Source organism: Eleginops maclovinus, chromosome 20 (genome assembly GCF_036324505.1).
Source record: "Eleginops maclovinus isolate JMC-PN-2008 ecotype Puerto Natales chromosome 20, JC_Emac_rtc_rv5, whole genome shotgun sequence".
In the NCBI taxonomy this organism is placed as follows: Eukaryota; Metazoa; Chordata; class Actinopteri; order Perciformes; family Eleginopidae; genus Eleginops; species Eleginops maclovinus.
In genome coordinates, this window is record NC_086368.1 from 25,246,456 (window position 1) to 25,267,776 (window position 21,321).

At 40.3% G+C, this 21,321-nt stretch overlaps 2 protein-coding genes across 5 annotated transcripts; one reads left to right on the plus strand and one right to left on the minus strand.

Annotated features, from left to right (window-relative positions):
• Nucleotides 1-3,522: 3,522 nt before the first annotated feature.
• snai1a (snail family zinc finger 1a) lies at nt 3,523-12,711 on the minus strand. 4 transcript variants are annotated; one of them, XM_063910631.1, is made up of 4 exons: nt 12,654-12,711; nt 7,067-8,371; nt 6,063-6,578; nt 3,523-5,015 (listed from the first exon to the last, which is right to left on the minus strand). In XM_063910631.1, exons 2-4 carry the CDS (start codon nt 7,140-7,142, stop codon nt 4,831-4,833), a joined length of 777 nt encoding a protein of 258 aa, XP_063766701.1. In that variant the 5' UTR covers nt 7,143-8,371; nt 12,654-12,711; the 3' UTR covers nt 3,523-4,830. The 4 variants fall into 4 exon arrangements, with proteins under 4 accessions (XP_063766701.1, XP_063766705.1, XP_063766704.1 ...); XM_063910635.1 differs by having other exon boundaries at nt 7,067-7,495; nt 12,654-12,689; XM_063910634.1 differs by lacking the exon at nt 12,654-12,711 and having other exon boundaries at nt 7,067-7,495; nt 8,307-8,371.
• Nucleotides 12,712-15,476: 2,765 nt separating this feature from the next.
• LOC134882732 (glutathione hydrolase 7-like) lies at nt 15,477-21,082 on the plus strand. Its single transcript, XM_063910636.1, has 15 exons — nt 15,477-15,711; nt 15,895-16,104; nt 16,892-17,043; nt 17,121-17,238; nt 17,890-17,957; nt 18,048-18,121; nt 18,234-18,415; nt 18,743-18,830; nt 18,914-19,041; nt 19,145-19,227; nt 19,543-19,686; nt 19,804-19,921; nt 20,339-20,476; nt 20,683-20,758; nt 20,838-21,082. The coding sequence occupies exons 1-15, from the start codon at nt 15,589-15,591 to the stop codon at nt 20,984-20,986; spliced, it is 1,851 nt and encodes a 616-aa protein (XP_063766706.1). The 5' UTR covers nt 15,477-15,588; the 3' UTR covers nt 20,987-21,082.
• The last annotated feature ends 239 nt before the right edge of the window (nt 21,083-21,321 follow it).

Below are 21,321 nucleotides of genomic sequence, written 5' to 3' on the forward strand. Positions count from 1 at the left end.
AATTGTCTGTCAGTCCGGGATTATCGATTGAAAAAAGCTTGTCTGTTCTAGTCAAAATATCTCAAATCTTTGCCTTTTTTTTTAACTCAAAACTGAAGTTTAATTTTGTGTAAATCATGTCTATTGTTCATGTGATTAAATAAATATAGAAACAGTCAAACCAGGACGAAAGTTGCAAAGTTGACTAGAAGACAACACAGACGTTAAGAGTGAGACGACACTTTAGAAGGTCTTAGAGAGACAAGAGCTCACTCCTAACTGTTAACAGACAGAGAACGTTTTTCACACCAAACACTAGAGAGTAATGAAGTGTCCTCAAGCAAGGTGACAGACATCGAGAGGTGCTAATCTCGGAAGAGGAGGGCGAGGAAGTAATACAAGAGGTGAGAGGTGCTTGGGGAGTACAACTGAGGATAGGATGATAGCTTCATTGATATCAAACCGGTACAGTCCTTCTATTCTTAAGCATAAGCACGAGGATGGCTCTGCTTGCACATCCGCAGACAGCTGCCTCGTAACACCGATTACACTGTGGAGGTTATAGAGCAATTCACAAGCAGCACGGCGATGCAGTCACACTTTATGTGAATGGTCCGCCGCTGATCATCTTATTATCAAGTGACTGTTACGTGTCAGTAGAAGGACTACTGACTCTCAGGTGATAGTCACAAGTGTGAGAGGTTCACGCATATCAAGTGGCCATGTTGTGGTTCATTTTGAGCAGGTCAATGGCTGAAACGCAGCCTGAAGGCTTTTCCTGGGAGAATTCTCTCCAGGTCTTGTGTGTCATGAGTGCAGGATGAGTCCTGTTTATGAGAGGCTGACAGCTCCTTCCTGTCTCCCAGTTCATGAGTCCAAACTGCTGCTGCACTGAAGGCCACTCTTTAGTTCCCGGCCACCCAACTCCACCCCAAAAAACTTGGCTAAAAGAGCAGGCATGGGTGGGACAGCTGATGGGGGGATGGGACATGGCGCTGGCCGTGGCAAAGTGAAGCAGCAGGAACAGCAGCAGCAGAAACAGCACTCGAGCTGTAGCGGCTCCTCCACCCAACCTGCTTTTTTGGGGTAAAGTAGGCCAATGTAAACTCCCACTTCCTGTCGGCCTTGTCTCAGAGGGGGAGAGATGATCCTTCTGTGAAGAGGGAAAGGGCTGCAGCTCTGTAGGGACCGTTTCCACTCACTACACACACACACACACACACACACACACACACACACACACACACACACACACACACACACACACACACACACACACACACACACACACACACACACACACAAATAGAAATAGAAATACAGTCGCAGAGGCAGGCAGAGTGGGAGAGAGCGAGGGAGAGAGCGAGGAATACACAAACACAGTGGGGTTCAGGAATGTTAAACACATGCTTTATGGCATAAATAGCAGCCACTTTTGGTAAATTACAGTGAGTGCTCTGGCACTGTAAAGCACACAGCAGGAAAACGCTCTCAGATTTCAGATCCAGGCCCTGCACTCTCCCTGAGGAAGAAGTAGGGGAGCGTGTTGTGTTTTCATTTCTCTATAAAAAGGCAGACATAAGTAGAGCAAGTTGTGATGCAGCAAAGATTTGTACAGTATGTAGGAGTTTTTTTTCCTGGGACTGTGTAGCTTTTGCGGTTATGGTGACCATGTAAGACTAGAAAGGAAGAAGGCAAGATGTTGATCTATAAAAAATAAAAGAATAGAACAAATGAAAACGCAGCTCATTTCTTCCAGGGAGACAAAGCACCTCGTCATAGCAACTTCAAAAAGGAGGCAAATAGAAAAAATATGCTGAGGAACAAGCAAAAACTAAAACCTCAAAGAACAAGCAAGTGCAGTTTAAATGAGGGGTTGTCAATTGTTTTTGCTAGCAGAGCTTACACCCTAACCTCAGGACATACCAGCTGACATCATCAGAATAGTCCTGAACTAACCTCCAACAGCTGAGATTTTAATAGCCCTTTTATCCAAGAGCATCCTGAGTAAAACAAAGGAGGGCATAACGACCAAAGGACTCTCACATTAGTTCCATATTGGACCTGGTTCATGTTCGTGCCACATATGTTTGGGAATCTGGTCAAGAGATTTATTATAAAGCAGTGGTTAGGAAAGTATTCAGGAACTCTATTTTCTTTTAATAACTTAAGTACTTATGGAGGAATATGTGTTTTTATCCAAAAAGTGCCCTTTTTAATGTTATACTATTATGTCTCAGATTATTATTTCTCAAGCAAGTCTCTGGCTTGTTTAACTAATGGTGATTTCATGATGGATTCACCTGCTGATTGCAATCCATCCATCTCAAAGTTATGATAAAGGTAAAGCAGTGAGTCTTTATATTTATGAAGCTGGAACAATGAAATGAATATGGGTGAGTAATAGAAATAGTTACAATAAATGTCCTGTTCAATCACATCGCACTTTATTTAACGGACCATATTTTGCAAAGTGACTTACGTTGTGCAATAAGCCATGAGGAAACACATTTTCTTTATGTACATTAGCTTCAAATAAAGTGTTACATCCAAGAGTAAGGTATTCTTTTGGCCAAGGTGCAGTCATAACAGGTCTGCAATAGAACATTTGTGGACTTTCTGCTGTCCTGATATCAATGGGGAGGTCGTCCCACCATTTTGGAGCCAGGATAGTAAGAATCATATGGTTTATTTATAAAAACTTGAAGAGAGTGAAGTAAAAAGTACAATATTTTCCTTGAGTAAAGGCCTCACAAGCAAAGTAAAGTATCTCAAACTTAAGTGCAGTACTTGGTTATATTCGACCACTGGTGTAAAGTACTGATTGTGCGCTGTGAGTCAGTGCTGCATGATGCAGTGGTCATCCTGGCTGGTAGCTGTTAGCTGACTCAGTAGGAAATAAGGAACTGTGGAGTGGAACAGCTTACCTCACTTTGCTGGGCCTCATCCCACGTACACCAGCTAACACTTTCACTCACTTACTGTTTCAATAACTCACTTACTGACTAGTTGCCTGACTTACTGACTGAAGCAGCGAAAACCTCCAGCTCCGGCCTGTGCAGACTCTGACTCACTGTCTAGCTGGAGGAAGAGGAGAATGCTATACTGTCCCAGGGGAGGAAAAAAATACACACATGGCTTACTATAGTTCCAACTAAAGGTCACTTCAAATGGTGTAGCGAGCACATGTGAAATAATGTTACATTTTTGGGGTAGATTGAAAACAGAAGTTCACCGAAGTTCTCTTTTATATTATAACATATCCAGTAGTGTTTGCACAGTGATAGTGAGAAGTAGATGGCAGGTGTGGAAACTGGAAGCAGGTGCAGTCAGTTGTTCCCCTCCATCCTCACAGTGTGTTCACCTGCACATCTGCAACGTCACCACAATGGTCAGGTCACTCGCCACACCTTATATCAAGATGCTGAACTGACAACCCCCGGTTAATGTTCAAACACACCTTTCGTAACCAACGTAACGACTGCGCCCAGATTCAACTGTACAGGAGGGGATTTTTTAATGTAATGCAAATGAGAGACCAAGTTTTAATAAACATAAATTACTTTATTGAATGAAAATGCATCAGTTACAACAAACAAGAAATAGGAGTGAACAATCAAGCATGGTACAAAAATTGAAATAACATCGTCAACTGCACATTGCACTATAAAACACTGCCATAAAAAGGTTTAGGAAAGTTTAAAAAATCTTCTTTGTACTGCACCAGGCTTCTGATCACATATTAGTATACCATGTCTCCATGGTGTAAACCTTAAACATCTTTGGTCCCAGCCTTCTTGCGTTTTCAAACTGTTTTGGCGCTAATTTCTACTAATACTGCATTCAATTTTATTTCCACAAATACTAACTGAGGTAAAAAAAAGGCACATTTTTGGTTTCAAAAGTAACACAATTTCAAGGCACAAATTCATTTAAGTTACAAAATATGGCTTTTGACTGGTATTATTAACACTGTGGTAACCTTGAGTGCATGGCTTGCATTGTCTTCCGCGATGCGGTGGCGCTTGCAAAGTGAAGCTTCTTTGGAAAAAAACAGACAGCATGGCTTTTCCTATCTGTGAAAATCATCAGATAAAAGAGAAGGTTTGGATGTAGACAAAATAGAGGCTTAAAGTGATCGTCGCCGGCAAAAAAAGGTCTTAACTGATGCCATTCTTTTGTGATGACATGCTTCCTCTTTTTTTTTCTTAAGCAAACCAAGGGCAGTGGAAGTCACCTGCTATCAGCGGCCGAAAGTCATGGCTGTAGCACCTGTTAGCACCTCGTCTATCTACACCACAGTACCAGGGACAGCTGTGTGTGCATTTGCTTTTTTGTGTGTGTGACTGTGTGTACGTGTGTGTGTGTGTGTTTTGAGGCACGCTGAAAGATTTATTCCACCCACGCACCCCTACCTCTCAGCAGCTGTGTCTAGGCTATGATCCTGAGCTGGCCGGCACCAGGACGGAGACAGGAAAGAACACCTCTTACCCCGATGAGTCCACTACATATTTGGTCTTTAGGAAACGGGCAGAAAAGCAACAAAGGGGGCTGATATCGAGTGAGTGCCGGCGTTGCTCGGTTTCAAATTTGGTCCGGCCATAAAAACCTGAGTCTAGATTGGAAGAAAAAGAATCTCCTCTTCAGATGTTTTGAAAAGTCATTTTGGCTTGTAAAGTCAGATCTTTAATGAGGCTTAATTCCCTCCAGGTCTTTTAAAGAAGGCCACTTCATGCTCTTTGTGGCCTCGCAGGTCGTCATCAGGCCAGCTTGTGTGGACTCCCTCTCTGTGGCCACTTGCTATCCACCATCCTGAGCATCTGATTGTCACCCTCTTGTCTCTGTGGCGGGTCACACCGCGGAGGAGCAGCACCCGGAGGAGCTGTGTTTCTGCAGCAGCGACATGCGGCTGAAGGTGCGAGAGCAGACTCCACACTGGTACTTCTTCACCTCGGCGTGAGTCTGCAGGTGAGCTCGCAGGTTGGAGCGGTCGGCGAAGGCCCGGTTGCAGTGGGGACAGGAGAACGGACGCTCACCTGGACGGAGAACAAAGACAAAAACACATCAGAAAACTCATCTCAGATAAGATTTACTCTATGGAACCCAATTTGGTCCAGTAAAAGAAATATATAATATATCAACATCTCAAAAAGTAAAATATTTAAATAGTGACAGTGAAAGATAAAAATCAGTAGACTATGAAGGGCCACAAACTGCAAACAACATTTTAAAGTAGCGTATTATTTGCAATAACTGAGCAAGGAATAGTCAAATAAATTAAACGTAAATGTCAGGTGACTTAAACCTGAACTCCTCATGCAGTGACAACAGCCAGAGAGTTCACAAGATCCCTCCATTAACACCTCACACAAACACACACTGCAGATAATGAAGAAGCACATGGTTTGCAGGTGGGGTCAGAGCCTGACTGAATTAGCATGATTCAATCAGAGCCAAATAAGATCAGCATGCTAACAAGTGGCTGCAGTTACAAAGTGCTCAGTGATAGCAGGGCCTTCAGGCATTCCTTTAAACCTTTTGTCCCTCCTGTGTGTCCCCCAATCTGCTGTCTTTCCCTGTCTGCCGTGATAAGACGATTAGCTGACGAGTCATTGTTGTTGGGACATTAAACACAATGAGGGATCAATGAGTGCCTGGTCTACAGACGCTTCTGCATGCAATAAAATCAGCTGGTCAAGTGTTGAGCTCATCAAACTGATTGTCAAGGATATCCTGCTCTGAGATGATGAAGGAGCGACCTGCTGACTCACATCTCTAATGTAGACTCACAGCCTCTACACCCACACTGATTTATTCACTCCTGAATCAACAATCAGACAGAATCGGAGGATGAAACCCGATTCTATCTGAGAATATCATTAATATTATTAAAGTTGATCTATTTTACATGTATATAGTTTACTTCTCCTGCATTATTTGTATTTTTTAATTGTTTTATTTATGTTGCATTGTTGAAGGCACCAGGGACTTGAGATGTTCATTGCCATAACTGCACTGTAGCTCCTGTGCATATGACAATATAACCTTTGAATGAAGCAGATGAAGAGAGGTTTTGTTTTTACCTGTGTGTGTGCGGATGTGACCACGCAGCAGCCACGGCCTGGAGAAAGCCTTTCCACAGGTGGTGCACACACAGGGGAGTGTGTGTGAGCGGATGTGCATCTTCAGGGCCCCGAGGCTGGTGTACTCCTTAGGGCAGTGTTTGCAGAGGAAGGCCGGTCTGGCTGCTGTGGCGGGGGCCTGCCTCTCCTCCTCCTCCTCTTCCTCCTCCTCAGGGGGGCTGATGTGAGGCATGACGCCGGTGCATTTCATCCGCTGGCGAGGGGCATATGTGTGGACTGGTTCTGGACTTGGGGGGTCTGAAGTGCGACCTTCATCCTCCTCTCCACAGCTGCTGGCGCTGCTGCTGAGGCTGGATGGAGAGCTGAGATCCAGGGGCCCGGGGTTGGCAGAGGGCTCTGTTTGGGAGGCGGGCAGGTAGAGGGCGGGCAGGACGCTCAGGTCCCACACCAGACCAGTGAAGCAGGTGTTGTCCCCGGCTGAGAGCTCAGCGAGGGGATACCTCTCCATTGAGGTGTCTGAGGCAGAAAGGGGAGGATGGTTTAAACATACACTATATATATCTGACAAAAAGTTATTTAAATGTATAACTGCACATAGGACAATGTGTCTTAGAAACATCCCCCAACGACTCCTATACTGTCTTTAATCTCTTAGGTGAAAAATCATATTTCCTTAACATTAACTCAGCATAAATTCGGAGCCATGGGAAGGTTTCATGGGCCGTTTCCCCCCACGTATTCACAAGGGCTTCACATGAATGGTGCTCTGTCTGGTTGCAGAAAGGGGGGAAAGTGCATCTAACGGGCCCCGACTTGAACGGGGAGTAGCCGGGTTTGTTGTTGAACCAGACACAAAAAGAACTGCACTGTTGATTCCCAAAATATAACCACCTTCAACTCTAAAGCCATAACTAAGTTAAACTTCGAGAAAACATGTGCTTTTACGCACTTATTGTAAAACTTTCATAAGTCATACATAAATGTAAAAAAAAAATTCAACTCACCATTGTGACATACCAGTTCACTGTAGTTTGGCTTTTGTTTCGCGAAGTACTTTTTGACCAAGAAAGATCGAGGCATTGTCCTTGTGAGCGTCAGAGAACTGTGCTTAAAAGTATCCCGTGGTCGCGAAGCACAGTTTCTACAAAGAGTAAAAAAAAACACAAATTGTGGTCCTCGGATCCGCAGGAAACGTCTTCCTATAGTCCTCAAGTTGGAGCGGACAAGTGTGTGTATGCAGCTTTCATGCAGAATGACTAAATACTGGCCTCTGTTCTGAAATACTCTGACACAGGCGTTAAGGGGTGTGCTCGCCCCGAGGGCCCTCCCCACCTCCCGTGTCACGGATCAAGTGCGCAGGATGAAGCCTCCATGCATTTTGCAACAACAAAAACACCAGCAGCGTTTAAACACGCGAACCCACTGGTGTTGACCTGCAGGCAAGAAAAGGTGAAGAGAAAGCAGCGAATGATTACATCTGCGTGAGTGTCATGCATTAAATCACATGCTGCTATGAAACACTCATGAAGATACCTGGGAATGTTTTGAAAATCAACTTGCAAGCTCAGGTGCACAGTTTAATTACTTTTTAAAAGCACTCGTGCACAGTGGTCTATGAAGTAAGGATTTCAAGCTGTTTCAAATGTGCTGAGAAATGTTATCAAACTTTTATTTTAAAACGTCATCAAACGACAACTGCAGCCTATATTACTGGTCGATAGTCCATCACAATGCATTCAAACCTATACAAACGTAATTTATTTATATTATTATATTTATTTTGATCACTTTGGTCATTGTCCTGTTGTCATGCACCTACTGTTTCTCCCCATTTGGTGAATTAGAAGGAATCTGAAAGTGATTGTATAATGAATGTGCACTCTTTCAAATTGTCTTTCAATACTTTAGGGTTAAAATTACAGATTTCCAATATTTCATGAAAGGGTTATTGTTCTCAGGCTTTGATAATGTGGAGGCATCCGGCTGTCATCAGACCTGCCACACTTTATTAAATAAAAAATACAAATAAAGCTAAATCTTGAATCACAGGTTGTCTGACTTGACAAATCTTGAGTTGACCACTTGTACCATCTTGTGGAAAAAAGGCGGTAATGATATAGCACCAGATTATTCCAATGGTGGCGCTTTTACAGAGGTTCCTTTTAATTTAGAGCATAGACAGGTACAATTTCTACAGATTTCCAAAACTGTGACCTGTGAAATGAGAGATTTAAACAGACTGACTGATGGCTGTGCTTTGCCTCTGTCCTGCTAGAGACATTCTCCTTCTCTTGTTCTTCAAACAGCGACTGTAAAAAAAAAAAAAAAATCAATGAGCTATTTTGGTCCCACTGTCCTGACATTGTCTACGCCCCTCTGTTGACTTTTTTAAGACATCTAAATATGGCCTACTGAAGGGCAGTACACTGTGGGGGATATACATTATACAAATCGCAACAAGATGTTTTAAGATAAAAAATATTAAAGTTACAGTTTGTTAATTGACAGATCATTAATTGAATATTGTTGAATAACTTAAATGGTGTGCAATCATTTAACTGTGCAATACTCTGATTTACTCTAATATTCAATTTATTTACACATGCAGCATTTCACCCATAATCGACTTTTTCATAATCTGTGTTCCCTCTCTGTTAGTAGATTTAGAGAGTTTCAGGAAAAAAGACTCTCTTTTTTTGTCCTGATCTATTTATATAAAAACTGAGCTGATCAGATTTTGCCACTTTGTGATGTCACAACTGTTTTGTGGGTTGGGTATTCATTAGTCACTAACCAACCAAGGTAAGGGCTGACACCTCTATTTGTCCGTGTTTTATAAAACATTAAATTCTACAATGTCATAAAAGAAAACGATAGCAGATAAACAGGACCAATTTGACACCGTAGTTTATAAATATATGGGTGGTTGACGTGAACTCAAATCCAAAGTGAAAAAAATAATAATTCAAAAATATATGTCCAATGACATATAATTATATTCCCTTATATGTGAATAATTCAAAACTGAATGTGTCCATTTCTAATTCTTCATATATTTTGCATATTATTCACTTTTTGGTGTGGTAGTCCTAAAATGTGTCCACCGGTGCAACGACATAAAGAATGCCATTATTTAATTCAGAGAATGTTGGACAGGTAAGATAGATAAGCACAAGGCATATTAGTTTGTCCCAATTATATTTCCACATCAAACATACCCCCAACAAATTCAGAATTATGTTATTTATATACTATAAGATGTACACATAGAGACTTAACCCAAATGTCTGGGTTACATTCATTATAATTTGTATAAAACTCAAGGAATCTTCATTTCATCCTTAAAGCTGCATAGTGATGATATCATTGTTATACTATCCAACACTTTTTACATACATTTTTCATTAAAATACCTTTTCCCCTCACAATTCAATTTGTCGCACCGCAGGACATTTTGTTGCACCGTTGGACAACAGAATACTAGTATGCCTATGTTGTGTACAGTCAAATTTATTATTTTAAATTCAGTCAAAACACAGGTAAAATATATATTTTTAATTGAATTCCAGTGTTTCCTCGCTTTGTTTGTGTTTTTTTGTTAGCACGTTTATCCATATTCCGTCTTTGCACGAGGCGTTGATTCTTTCGCCTAAATGTATTTACTCTTCTTCTTTCAGCCTCAAGTTCCTTCATTAATTTCTCATTTTGTTTTTGTAGTTTCCGTAGTTCTTTGGTCATTTTAGTTTTTCTTCTTTTTTTGGGTGGATTTTGGTTTCGGGGGGACTTCTCTGGTGTGCTACACAAAACGTGTACTGGTACTGGGACAGCATTGATCACTTCATGCAGAACCGGCCTTGCCACTGAGGCTCCATTGATAACTGGCCTTGCCACTGGGGGGTCATTGATCTCTTCAAATGGCTGGTCATGATCCTGAGGTGATTGTGGCGCAAGATCAAGGACAGCATTAGTGGCTTTTTCCCTTGCCCTACATCTCCGCTTTGACTCTCTCCATTTCTCTTGTAGCTTCTTCTGTGTTGCTGGCGACACAGACTTCACGCTTTGCTGAACGATTTTCCCGCATGCTTTCTTCTGCTGATATCTGTGGGAAAATTATGAAACCAACCATGAATATTGTGATATGATGGTGCATTAATAATGTCATGAAATGTTTTAATTCTTAGGCTAAAATAACTTGTGGTAACTGGTCAAATTTACTTTCTGCGTCTCTCTCTCAGCAAGTTCTCTTTCCTCTCAGAATCCGCATTCAGCCTCTCCCTAAACTTCCTGGACCTTTCCTTGGTGGTCATTTCAGCCTCTCTCTTTGGAAATCAAACTAGCTTTAACAAAACAGGGAAGGAAGGTTTGAGTTGTGTTGTCCTCAAATTCTGAGGTTAAGAGAAAATGCAAAAAGCTACTTAAATTAGTCATCAAAAGTAAGGAGAGGAGTAAGGAGCCAGAGAGGCAGGTTAGAAAGAAGGGAAGATGGAACAAGGGGGGGCTTGATAGAGAGGGAGTTTGGTGGGGAGAAGGGGGGGTTGGGGAACTTGAAGATGGAGGTAGGGGGTGAGAAAGAAGGAGAAGATTTGACGGGCCATCCAAAATGCAGCCGTCCATTAACCTCCATTCATTTTTAAGACTCAGATTATATCTCTTTTGCATATTTAAACCAATTATTCAATAAAACTTGTAATACAAAAAATGTTGGTTTACATGTTTGCTTTCACTATGTTAAGTTTCATTATGATATGAGTAAAGGAAAAAAATAAGTGAAACTGACTTCATGTTGTACTATAGGACAGTGCGTTGCACCGGTGGACATTTTCAAAGTCAATGCTAGTTTGTGGCCTAGCTATATGAGAGACAATCTTCATCCTGAGTAACAGTGTTAAGGTTTACATTATTTTCAATGATCAATCAATATAAATTGCAAAAAATATTCAGATCAATACTTAAATTGCGTTGTACTAAAGGACTACCTTAAGACGACCAGTTCCAACACTGCACGGAAATAGTAATATTATGAAAATATTTGAGACAAAACTGACCTTGTGTACAGTCCATGTGCTCCAGTGATGTCTTCTGTACTTCCTGGTTCTGGAAGGACCCCTCTCAGTAATGGGGTGGTCACATTAATGTCTGTTTTATATCTACATAATGCCGTTGCTCCAGGAGGACACCAGTTTTGTGGACAAAATGTAATGTGTCATAATAACTCTACATAGGGACCTTAACACTTATAACCTCTAGATTCATTAAGTAAACACTCGTATGACATGCATTCAAGTATTTTAATGTATTTAGATTAATTTCTCATTAAATTACAGACGTTTTAAGATAAGTAATTCTACCGTGGACAGTTGCACCGGTGGACAAATGGCATGTTCAAAGCAGAATATTTGCATAGTTGAAGAACAATACTCATTGTTTGCAGATGGATTAGATGTAGAAGAATGAAATGCATATAAAAAACATGAATTTTAATTAAATATTATAAAATTTTAGTTATTTTGTCACTGTGGACACAAAAATTGAGCGTCACGTCAACCACCCATATGCTCAGCACTCCCAGTGTCCTGCAGGAAAAGCATATATTTAGCATGTTACTGCGAGGAAAAAAGGCATTCTTTGTGATACTTATGTAATGCTTTAGGTAACTGACAAAATGACATACAACATCAAACTCATGTTTAACTTCAGGGCAATGCTCAAATCCACAGCCACAGTGTTAACATTATTTGAACGATATGCTGGAATGCAGATTAAACTGACTTCATTCAATAAAACACCATAAACAACCAAAATAATAACTATGTTGTCCTCCAGCAAACATCTTTTCATAAATATTATCATACATAGTTTAAGTGCAGAACATGTGCACTTGCTCAGGGATTTTGGACTCAGGCTGAGTGAAGGTTTATGTTTCTTGCCTTTTTTGTGAATTTTGTTTGTCTTGGGTTGTGTCTAGCAGATAATGAAGTCCTAATACATGAAGGTTACTCTCTCTCTCTACGTTGCCCACAAATCTAAGAGTGAATATGCATAAGTTTAAAAAAAGTGTTTGCGCATTGCTTTCACGTGTCCTTGCATTCAAATGAGCACAGGGTCATATTGAATTTAGATTTTAGTGATGCCATTGTGTGGTCTTAAGACACACTCTTACAGAACATCCCTGATACTGAAATTTTTTCAGATTTTTACTGAAGTAGGCTTTTCACCTTTACTTGATGTACTATTTATTGTAAACTACAGCAAGTGAAGGTAAAGAGGTTGAGCCTTATCATTGATCAACCACTAGGGAGAGACAAAGACTGACCAGTTGCATTGTCGTGTTGCCCTGTAGATAGAGCACAATAATCTTATCAAAACCAGCTGTTCTGCTTTTGCACACTCACTCATACACTCACACACACACCACCATACAAGAGTCTCCTTTCTCTTTAACGTTTATAATTGTAATGACATCCTCCGATTAACAAATGCATGAACAGAGCATCTCACTGCCTACTTCCGGATTCACAGCAAGCGTTTTATGTGTGTTGAACTGCCAGATATTGAGCAATAACTTAGTGTATCACTGCTGCAGATATTCACCAATGCTGTAGTTCAGACGGCTGGTCGACCATGCGAAGAACAGACGTTCAATAAACATACCATAATAATAAACGGAATTCACAGGAATTAATTAAAGCGCATGCGCGGTGCCTGGCCTCTGATTGGTTTGTGTCTTATTGTGGGCGGGGCTTCTGTTGTCGGTGGTCGGTTGGAGATTTGAAATACAGAACAATAACAGACTATTTGTAACATTAACAGGCGACACATTAAACTACCCGCTGTGAAAATTAGCTACATTTACACCACACAATGGTCTGTGAGAGAAACTGAGAAACACTACAGCAGGTAAGGAAACAGCAAAGCAAGCCTACTGCAACTTCATTGAATGCATTACGTTGGACAATGCAAAGACAACCATTTCCGTTGTTGTTGACATCAGAGAGACATTATGTTCGATTATTATCATCCTCCCAAAAATGCATTCGACGTGTACTGCAGGCTGTCATTGGTTGTCTCAATTGTATTTGCTGTGCAAGGTAGAATATATCGTATTTGGCTGCAAACCAGGGAGGACTCTGTGACCCAAATGCCCGAAACAATGGCCAGGAATACATTTAAGCTGAAGTCAGTCAGCTAGACATTGATTGTTTGATCCAGCAGAGACGTGATCTCTCTGTCTGCAGTAGTGTTTTAATAATTCAGTGATATGCACCCTATATATACAACTGATGGCACATTGTTGCATGCAATCAAGATGACATCATGCAATTATAGTGTTTGCACTGCAGAAATGAATGCAATGTAAATGTAAAGTATTAAGTGCAACGGCTCAACATGTACCTCAGTCCAAGATGCAGAGCAGGCATTTTTGCAGTGACAAGATGTTCTATATAAGAAGCCCCTCCCCAATATGAGCCAAAACAGATGGACACCAACAATGAAATTCTGGGGAGTGGGCATCATTATTCAAACCTCTTTTTTAAAAGACATCTCATTGGACATCCCGGCCAGCTGACCCAGATTGCTTGAATTTTGAATTAATAATGAAGCAAGGTGCGGTCAAAATAGGATTAGCATCACTTAAGGTAGCATTGATGTATGATATGATTTTATGAGACATAATCTTTCTTGTTGTCAGCAGATATAGACTCTTGCAACACCTGAGCTTCCTCAGAAGGGAAGGAAGAGGAGATCAACAGTAAACAAACCTCAAGGGAAGACAAAGATAACGTTTAAGATGTTCAGAACAATCACCCGTCTGTTCTTTGGGGGAGAGGAGGACACTACTGAAGATGTGAAGTCTGGAGAAGTGGTGGAAGAAGGATGGCTTGTTGTGAATCATCAAGGTCAGTCATTCTTAGAATTTAATTATCTGTATATCTCAATATATAAAGAAATTTGCAGTTTGAGTATCACAATCAGTTTAGTGGAAATGTATTATTACAGTTATCTTAAAACAGAACCAGACATTTTATTCTAAATGATTCCACAAAATATTGATGTGCATTCAGCAGCAGGTTGATGTCAAATGTGATGATTGAAGGCAGTCCTTAATCCAATGAAGCCAACAACAAACACAAATAATGACATCTTAAGGGATATTACTAAACATGCATGTTATTTGTATTATTTTCAATGATTCAACTGTTGTTATTGGTTTAACTAGAGAACTGTGCATCTAGACTTCATTGAAATAAAACAGTTGCAGAAAATAGGTTCTGGGGCTCCTGTCCGTTACTATAGAAACACTGACTATGGATAAGTATCTCATAATACCCTACTTTTAAATATCCGAAACATCCATTTTAATAGCACTATGAAGTCATATTTTTCTCCACAGAAAGACCATCAATCTCCTGTATACTGAACTATTCCTCGAGTACATGACAACAATCCTTCTGTCTCCTCAGAGGAAAGCTCTTCAGAGAACCAGGTTACAGAGCCGACGGACACACAGCCTTCAAACTCTGCTCTTCATGAAGACACAGCTGCAAACATGGAAAGTGTCATTAGGTGAGGAATCCTTTCAAGAAATCATATTACATTTGAGAGGGAAAAAAATGTAACTGTGTACCAGCAATAAACAGAGACCATTTCAAACCCCAAACGATATTACAATTATTTTTAACTTCAGGTTTGACTCACAATACCTCCTTGTGTTTCTCTCCAGTGTGTTGGATCCAGAGCTTGCAGTTGAGAGCAGCAGCAGCAGCAGCAGTCTAGCTGTCACAGCCTCTGTTCCTCACCTTAAAGATTTGCTGGAAGTGACACAACTACCTTGCAACAAGAAGACCTGGGTCGACCCACACCACATGTCTCGTAACGCCATCCAACGCCAGAACCGCGTTCGCACAGGAGTCCAACATCAAGCCTTCCACCTCCAACAGCCGACACATCGCAACCTCAGCCACTGAAGCTCTGTTTTTTAAATCTTACACCATGTATCACACTCAATACACAGAATCAGAGTTCCTTTATTCATTTCACAAAGGGGACATTTACACATATCTACACTCAATTTTGTCTTGTGATTATTTAAGCTATACATCTGATGTTGATGTAACCTATCACTACAACAGGCAGCTACATTATACCTTGTACTGTATGTGAATTTTGTATGAAGAGTCCACCTGATGAAAGGAAATACACTGTTTTCTTGATGAGTGCATGTATTTTCTTACATTTTGGACAAAGTGTTGTGATTTGTGTATTGATTTGCTTTACTTTACCTGTATGTAAAAAACTCTTTTTTTATACGCCAAATAAAAACGAGAAATGTGCAGCTCATGCTTATTTATGTTTATGAGCTCACACTTTGACCTGTCCAAATGCTGACATCTCATTGGCTGGGAGATGATTGCACCTGCTGTGTTTGATTACATGCTCAACTGAGGGGGGTGTTTCAACTTATGGACTTTTTACAATCAGCAGCCCTGTGAAGAACTTTGCTGTGAAATATTTGGTGTCTGTGAGGATGGATTTATCCCCTGGAACAAAACTTAACAAGCAGTTTAAATTTGGTTACAAAAGTTTTTCTGATCCTTCTGAATTGGCTGATCGCTCAAGGGACTTCACCTGTGCCTTTAACAAAAGCTGTGGATACAAATAAATAAACGCCTTTCATAAATGCTTATTCGCTGTGTGTGAATCACTTGATTAGGTGTCAAGGCGGGAAAGCATGCAGGATTTCTGTCACTGAAAATCTAATTTGTGAGTAAACCGACATTTGTTTTGTTTTGTTAAAGGCAAATGTCAACTTTGTTTCCTTGCTGCTAACACAGACCTCAACCACAACCCAAAAGACGTCCCCCTGAAACAGCTGGTAGCTGGAAGCCCAAACGTGTCTGACCGAAGCCTGTCCAGCTCCGAAGAGACAGACAAGGACCGCTCCGATCAGGTCACACTCATAAATCTCCATGCTCTAGCTGTCACCTTCGCCTTAGGGGTGACCATTGCTTTGATCCTGCAAATATACCTGGGAGAAAGATGGGTAGGTCAAGCACAGGATTGGGAGGGGTTACTTTAAAAATGCATTCTGTTACAATTACTATTGACCTGTAGACAAATGTAATCAGTAACCTCATCTATCAAAATGTAATTTATGGATTTACTCAAGTTATCAATCAAATGCAATGCAAATACAAACAAGAGAAAATAAATATCAATAAGATGTTTCTATTTAAGAGTATAAGTTAATACAGTAGAACAATGAGACCTTCGTAAAGAAGAAACTAAGTATTTAAGATAATGTATTCTCTGCTCAGAGTTTAATTTATATGAAAACCTGCCTTATATTAAGCATATTCAGGAAGTACCTATAGCACACACTACAGTTTACAAAAGAAGAAATCAAATCTGAGCTGACAGGAAATACTCCTTTTTAGTTTAATACACACTGTTCATCTCACAAACACTATTATGTGAACATATAGGTTCACATGCTGGATTAAAAAAAGAAATGAATCAAAGAAAGTGAAAACCATAAAGCAGATTGAGGCCGTAGGCGTATAGATTTACACTTAAAGTATAAGCCTACAGAACAAAGAAGAAATCAAATCTACTCCTTTTCCTTCCTAGAAATCCCCAATTTTTAGCATTGTAACAGTAATCTGATTAAGTATTTTTTTATGAAACTGTAAGCGAATACAGTTACCCTTTTTGGTGTTCTGATTATTTAATCCCATTACATGCAATCTGTTATTCCCCAAGTCTGGTCAAGCAATATAACAAAGACAATTATCACCACAAGTGCATTATTTGTTCTCATCATTCCCCAGGAGAATGTGAAAGGTGCTGTAGTGTCGGATCATCAGCTCTGCTCTGCACTCGGCCACAGAGTCCTCCATGATGGTGGATCCAGTGTAGATGCTGCCATCACTGCCGCCCTGTGTCTGGGTGTTGTGCATCCACATGTGTCAGGTGTTGGTGGGTATGTGATTCACCTGATGTCTGTATGCTTCAGTATAAAACGCACAAACGCATTCATTGCTCGTTCTCTTTCTGTAGAGGTGGTGTGATGCTGGTTCATGACATTAGGAAGAATAAAACCGGGGTGATTGATTTCCAGGGATCTGCACCTAAAACACTAAATGAAGAGATGCTGCAAAATGTTTCAGAACTAAAGGTAATGTAAATTATTGAGCAAGTAAAATTTACAAATATCCCTGAAAGGCTATAAAAAAATGATCTACTGTAAATAAATTCCTCTTCTGAGTCAGTCACATCCTGAGGCGACAGGATGTTTCTTCTTCTGGGTTTAAAACAGGTGACAAAAAAGGCTTAACAAAGATATCATTTCAACTCTTTTTGTGTTTTTCTGTAAAAAGTAATTGCTTGGACCAAAGTTTTTTATTTGTTGATGTAATTCTCATTTGGACCAGAAGAGGTCAAAGTGCACCACAAACCCGTGTTAGAAATAAGACTAAATAAGACATTTTCTTTCAGGTGAGATTTTATTTATCGCTCGTGTTTTAGCAACATTATTGTCATGTATTGGTGCTAATGTGCCTTTATAAAAACCCTGTATGCTTTTAGTCATTGTAACAAAGCTAAACCTGTTTAAGAAACAATATTTAGTTAAATTTGATGAAATTAATTACACTTTTTATACGGTGGCCGATGGGGGCAAACAGCCCAAACACTTACAACAAACACTTTCTATCACAGATGGGGACAAAAAACAAGTCAGCTGTCTCTAAAGTCCTAAACATTTTAGATCATTCTTATAAAAAATGGGTTATTCGACAATATGTAATAATATACTCCATCCATTCAGGCCGGTCTGAAAGTGGGAGTGCCAGCAATGCTCAGGGGGTTACACCACGCTCACAGCTTGTACGGGAGGTAAGAGTTCACACAGAGTGAAAATGATCTGATGTTTAGTCTCTTTATTTCTGTCCTTAAGTCATATGTGTCACCACAAAATCTGTGCAGTCTGACATGGGAGGATGTGGTCGCCAGAGCCGCCGCTGTGGCCCAAGAAGGTTTCAATGTGTCTTTCAGTCTTGGTGAGTAAAAACATTCCTCTTGACAACATTTCACTTAAACACATTTTAGGATGATGATGATGATGCTTCAGGATGTGATACCAGAAAGTGACTCATTTGTGTTATTCTACAGCTGAGGCTATATCAAAGGTTAAAGGTGAGCGGCTGTCACAGCGATTCAGGGCATTGTTCTTCCCCGATGGCCAAGCTCTGCGTCCTGGTTCATTTCTGAAGATGTCCAGTCTGTCTGGAGTACTAGAGGCTGGTGTGTCTAACTTCTATGATGGAAACGTCTCAAAAGAGTTAGAGGATGAGGTGAATGATGTTAAATGTGTCCTGAAATCATTGGCAAATTTGCTTTTCTTAGGACATAGTCTGCAAATGTTCAGGTTCATATTTGTATTTTGTGCCTCTACTGTAACATGTTTGCACGATTTAGCGTTCACAAAGGTCTTTATTTTTCTCATACTGCCTATGCTGCAGTGTTGGTTGGGATTTTTAGCCTTTGCAGAACATTTACATGAACATAAACCTATACGACACACTATAGGAAAGGGAATCCCCCAAAAAGCATAACGAGGTTTCTTTAACAATGAAAATGCTAGTGCTAGATAACAGCTATCCTTGTGTTCTCATTGAAAGGTTAGAGCTTATGGAGGGCTCCTGAGCAGAAAGGACCTCAGTGACTACAGTGTACAAGAGGAGCAGCCACTGGAAGGACCGTACAATGGTAATCTTTACCCAACAATGTCCTAAATATACATGTTTTTTTTTCCTGATACTCTTTTCTATGTTGTTTTACTCTTGTCGTAGACTTCATAATTCAAGTTCCTCCTGAATCCTACGGTGCAGCGTTGATATCAGCGCTCAACATTTTGGAGGGCCTCCACCTCACCGACAACAACAACACTGAAAATCAAACACACCACTGGGTTGCTGAGGTACTGGATTACAAAGCTTAAATATCACAATGTTCTGTTTAATATTACAGCATATTTAATGGAATATCGTGTTCAGAAAATAGATTACATTTTCCCTGTAAAGGCTCTGAAAGAAGCTTTGGCCAGTGGTTTGGGTGACTCTAAATATAACTCTTCAGAGACTGAGCTGCTCTCTGACATGCTGAGGTAAACTACATTGATGAAACAGAATTGCGACCGCTCATTCATTATTAAACTGATCACAGTACTTTCAGGATACATTAATGGATTGTTTTGTCTATGAAACGTCAGGAGGTACGAAACATTCACAATATGATTTATTTAAACACAAAAACTAACACTAGTTTACCAAGCAAGGCAAGTTTATGTTGCACATTTCAACAACAGGCAATTTCCACAATGAAATGTTACTTATGTTTCTTAACTGATAGCCAGTGCATTGCAACAACCAGTATATAAAGCATTTCAGCAAACCTGTTTATTCCTCTCTGCTCTTAAAAGTATGAATCAAGCAGAGGCGCTTCGCCGGAGGATCAATTCCTCCCATGCCTCTCCACCCGACTCCCTCCACTCCCTGCAGACAGAGCTGATGGCTGGACAAGTAGTAGTCATGGGACCTGACGACCTAATGGTGACGGTCACAAGGTGATGGTGTTGCGACCTACAGTGTGACATAAGCGATCGCAGGAGGATAGGTGTGGTATGTGCTGCTGGGCACAAGGACATTCTTTCATCTTATCTCTTGTCTTCATGATCTTGCAGTTGTTTGAACACGCCATTTGGGAGCAGGATCGTCACACCGTCAGGCATTATTCTCAACAGCCTGATGCTCAACTTCTCCTTGCCAAATAAAACAAGAGGGCCACTCTCAAACAACCAGGTGCATTGCTGAGATAAAAGTCTCAGCTCAATAAAATCAGACAGCTCCAATGTTGTTGTTTTTAAAAGAGGCCCTATTTAGCTTTTCTGGGGTTTCCCTTTCCTGTAGTGTGTTATACAGGTTTTTGTGCATGTTAGTGGTCTGTTCAGTCTAAAAGCCTAAAGTTCCCTCAAGAGGGAGTTTCTCTCCCACACACTCCCCACTAAGGGATAAGGCTAAGGGGCGGGACATTGCTAATAGGTTTACCAAGAGGTGCTGTGGCACAGGCAGAATGAGAAGGAAAAAAAGCGCTTTTTGAACATTAAAGCATGAAAGCATGACACAGAAGAGTCAGAAAATTCAAATATGAACCTGAAATTAGCATATTAGGGTCCCTTAAGATATGCTCACTGTTTGGCCTTTTTTTTTTTGCTGTAGACAAACAAAGTCCAGCCAGAAAAGAGGACCCGATCCTCTCTCATGCCGGTGATCGTGATGCCTGCGGGGCATAAATGTGGCGTCTATATGGCACTAAGCAGTTCAAATGGACCACACAGTTTGAGTTTGATCACCCAGGTTTGACCAATAAACATGTTTTTGTTTGTTTCTTTTTATTATTTAGTTTTTTGCAAAAAAGATGGATTACTGTATAGATCTAATAGATATGCAAACTGTTATATAAATGCAGTGTGACTTCAAATATAGGAAAAAATGATCGTCTGATTGAATGGAAGTAGGTTTTAATACAAACACATTGACAATGTACAATCTTTGTGTTTTAGGTGTTGATCAGTGCACTGTCCTCACATACAGAGAGAAATGGCAGCCTCTCCCTATCAGACAAGCTGGTAGTTGACTGTAAGTTCTTCTACTTCTATTATTATTCATATCTTTTTAATATTAGTAATGTCCTACTTTTCTAAATCTCCATCATCAGCTGACGTTCCTGACGGGGGTGTGCAGTTTTTTGATGAAGAGGGTTATGCACTTCAGAGAGTGAAGACAAACTCGGTACAGGGGATCCTGAGGAAAAGGGATATAATTACACCCATAAATGTACCTCAATTATCTGAAGGATTCTTATAGTTTTGTTTTTTTTGTGAACTTCATTCTTCAATAAATGTCTTTCAAGAGCAAAATAAATGAAAGTATCTTGAAAATGTGAGCCCTATATAAAGTTGACTGTTGTTGTTTCCAGTTTTATTGTGGTCACAAGTCAACAAGAGTGCAGTACTTTCTAGAATAGAAGGGAAATTGGTCTATTAATTGTCTTGAAATTGATTCACCCCATCATACTCAAGCTGCAAATTGAAGGCTGATTTTGTAATGGATTAAAAAGTAACAAGACAATGTCAACTTTGCATAATGTCTTTTTGAAAACAACGGCTGTTATGTAAAGCTGACGAGCAGTCAAGATACCG

Excerpts from the sequence above, each read along its gene's own strand:
- LOC134882732 (XM_063910636.1), top strand. The coding sequence starts at position 15,589 with ATGGATTTATCCCCTGGAACAAAACTTAACAAGCAGTTTAAATTTGGT. Across the intron at positions 15,712-15,894 it reads GTGCCTTTAACAAAAGCTGT|GACCTCAACCACAACCCAAA; the intron begins GGATACAAATAA and ends GCTGCTAACACA. Across the intron at positions 17,958-18,047 it reads GCTCACAGCTTGTACGGGAG|TCTGACATGGGAGGATGTGG; the intron begins GTAAGAGTTCAC and ends AAATCTGTGCAG.
- snai1a (XM_063910631.1), bottom strand. The coding sequence starts at position 7,142 with ATGCCTCGATCTTTCTTGGTCAAAAAGTACTTCGCGAAACAAAAGCCA. Across the intron at positions 6,579-7,066 it reads TGAACTGGTATGTCACAATG|ACACCTCAATGGAGAGGTAT; the intron begins GTGAGTTGAATT and ends TTTCTGCCTCAG. Across the intron at positions 5,016-6,062 it reads TCACATCCGCACACACACAG|GTGAGCGTCCGTTCTCCTGT; the intron begins GTAAAAACAAAA and ends TTCTCCGTCCAG.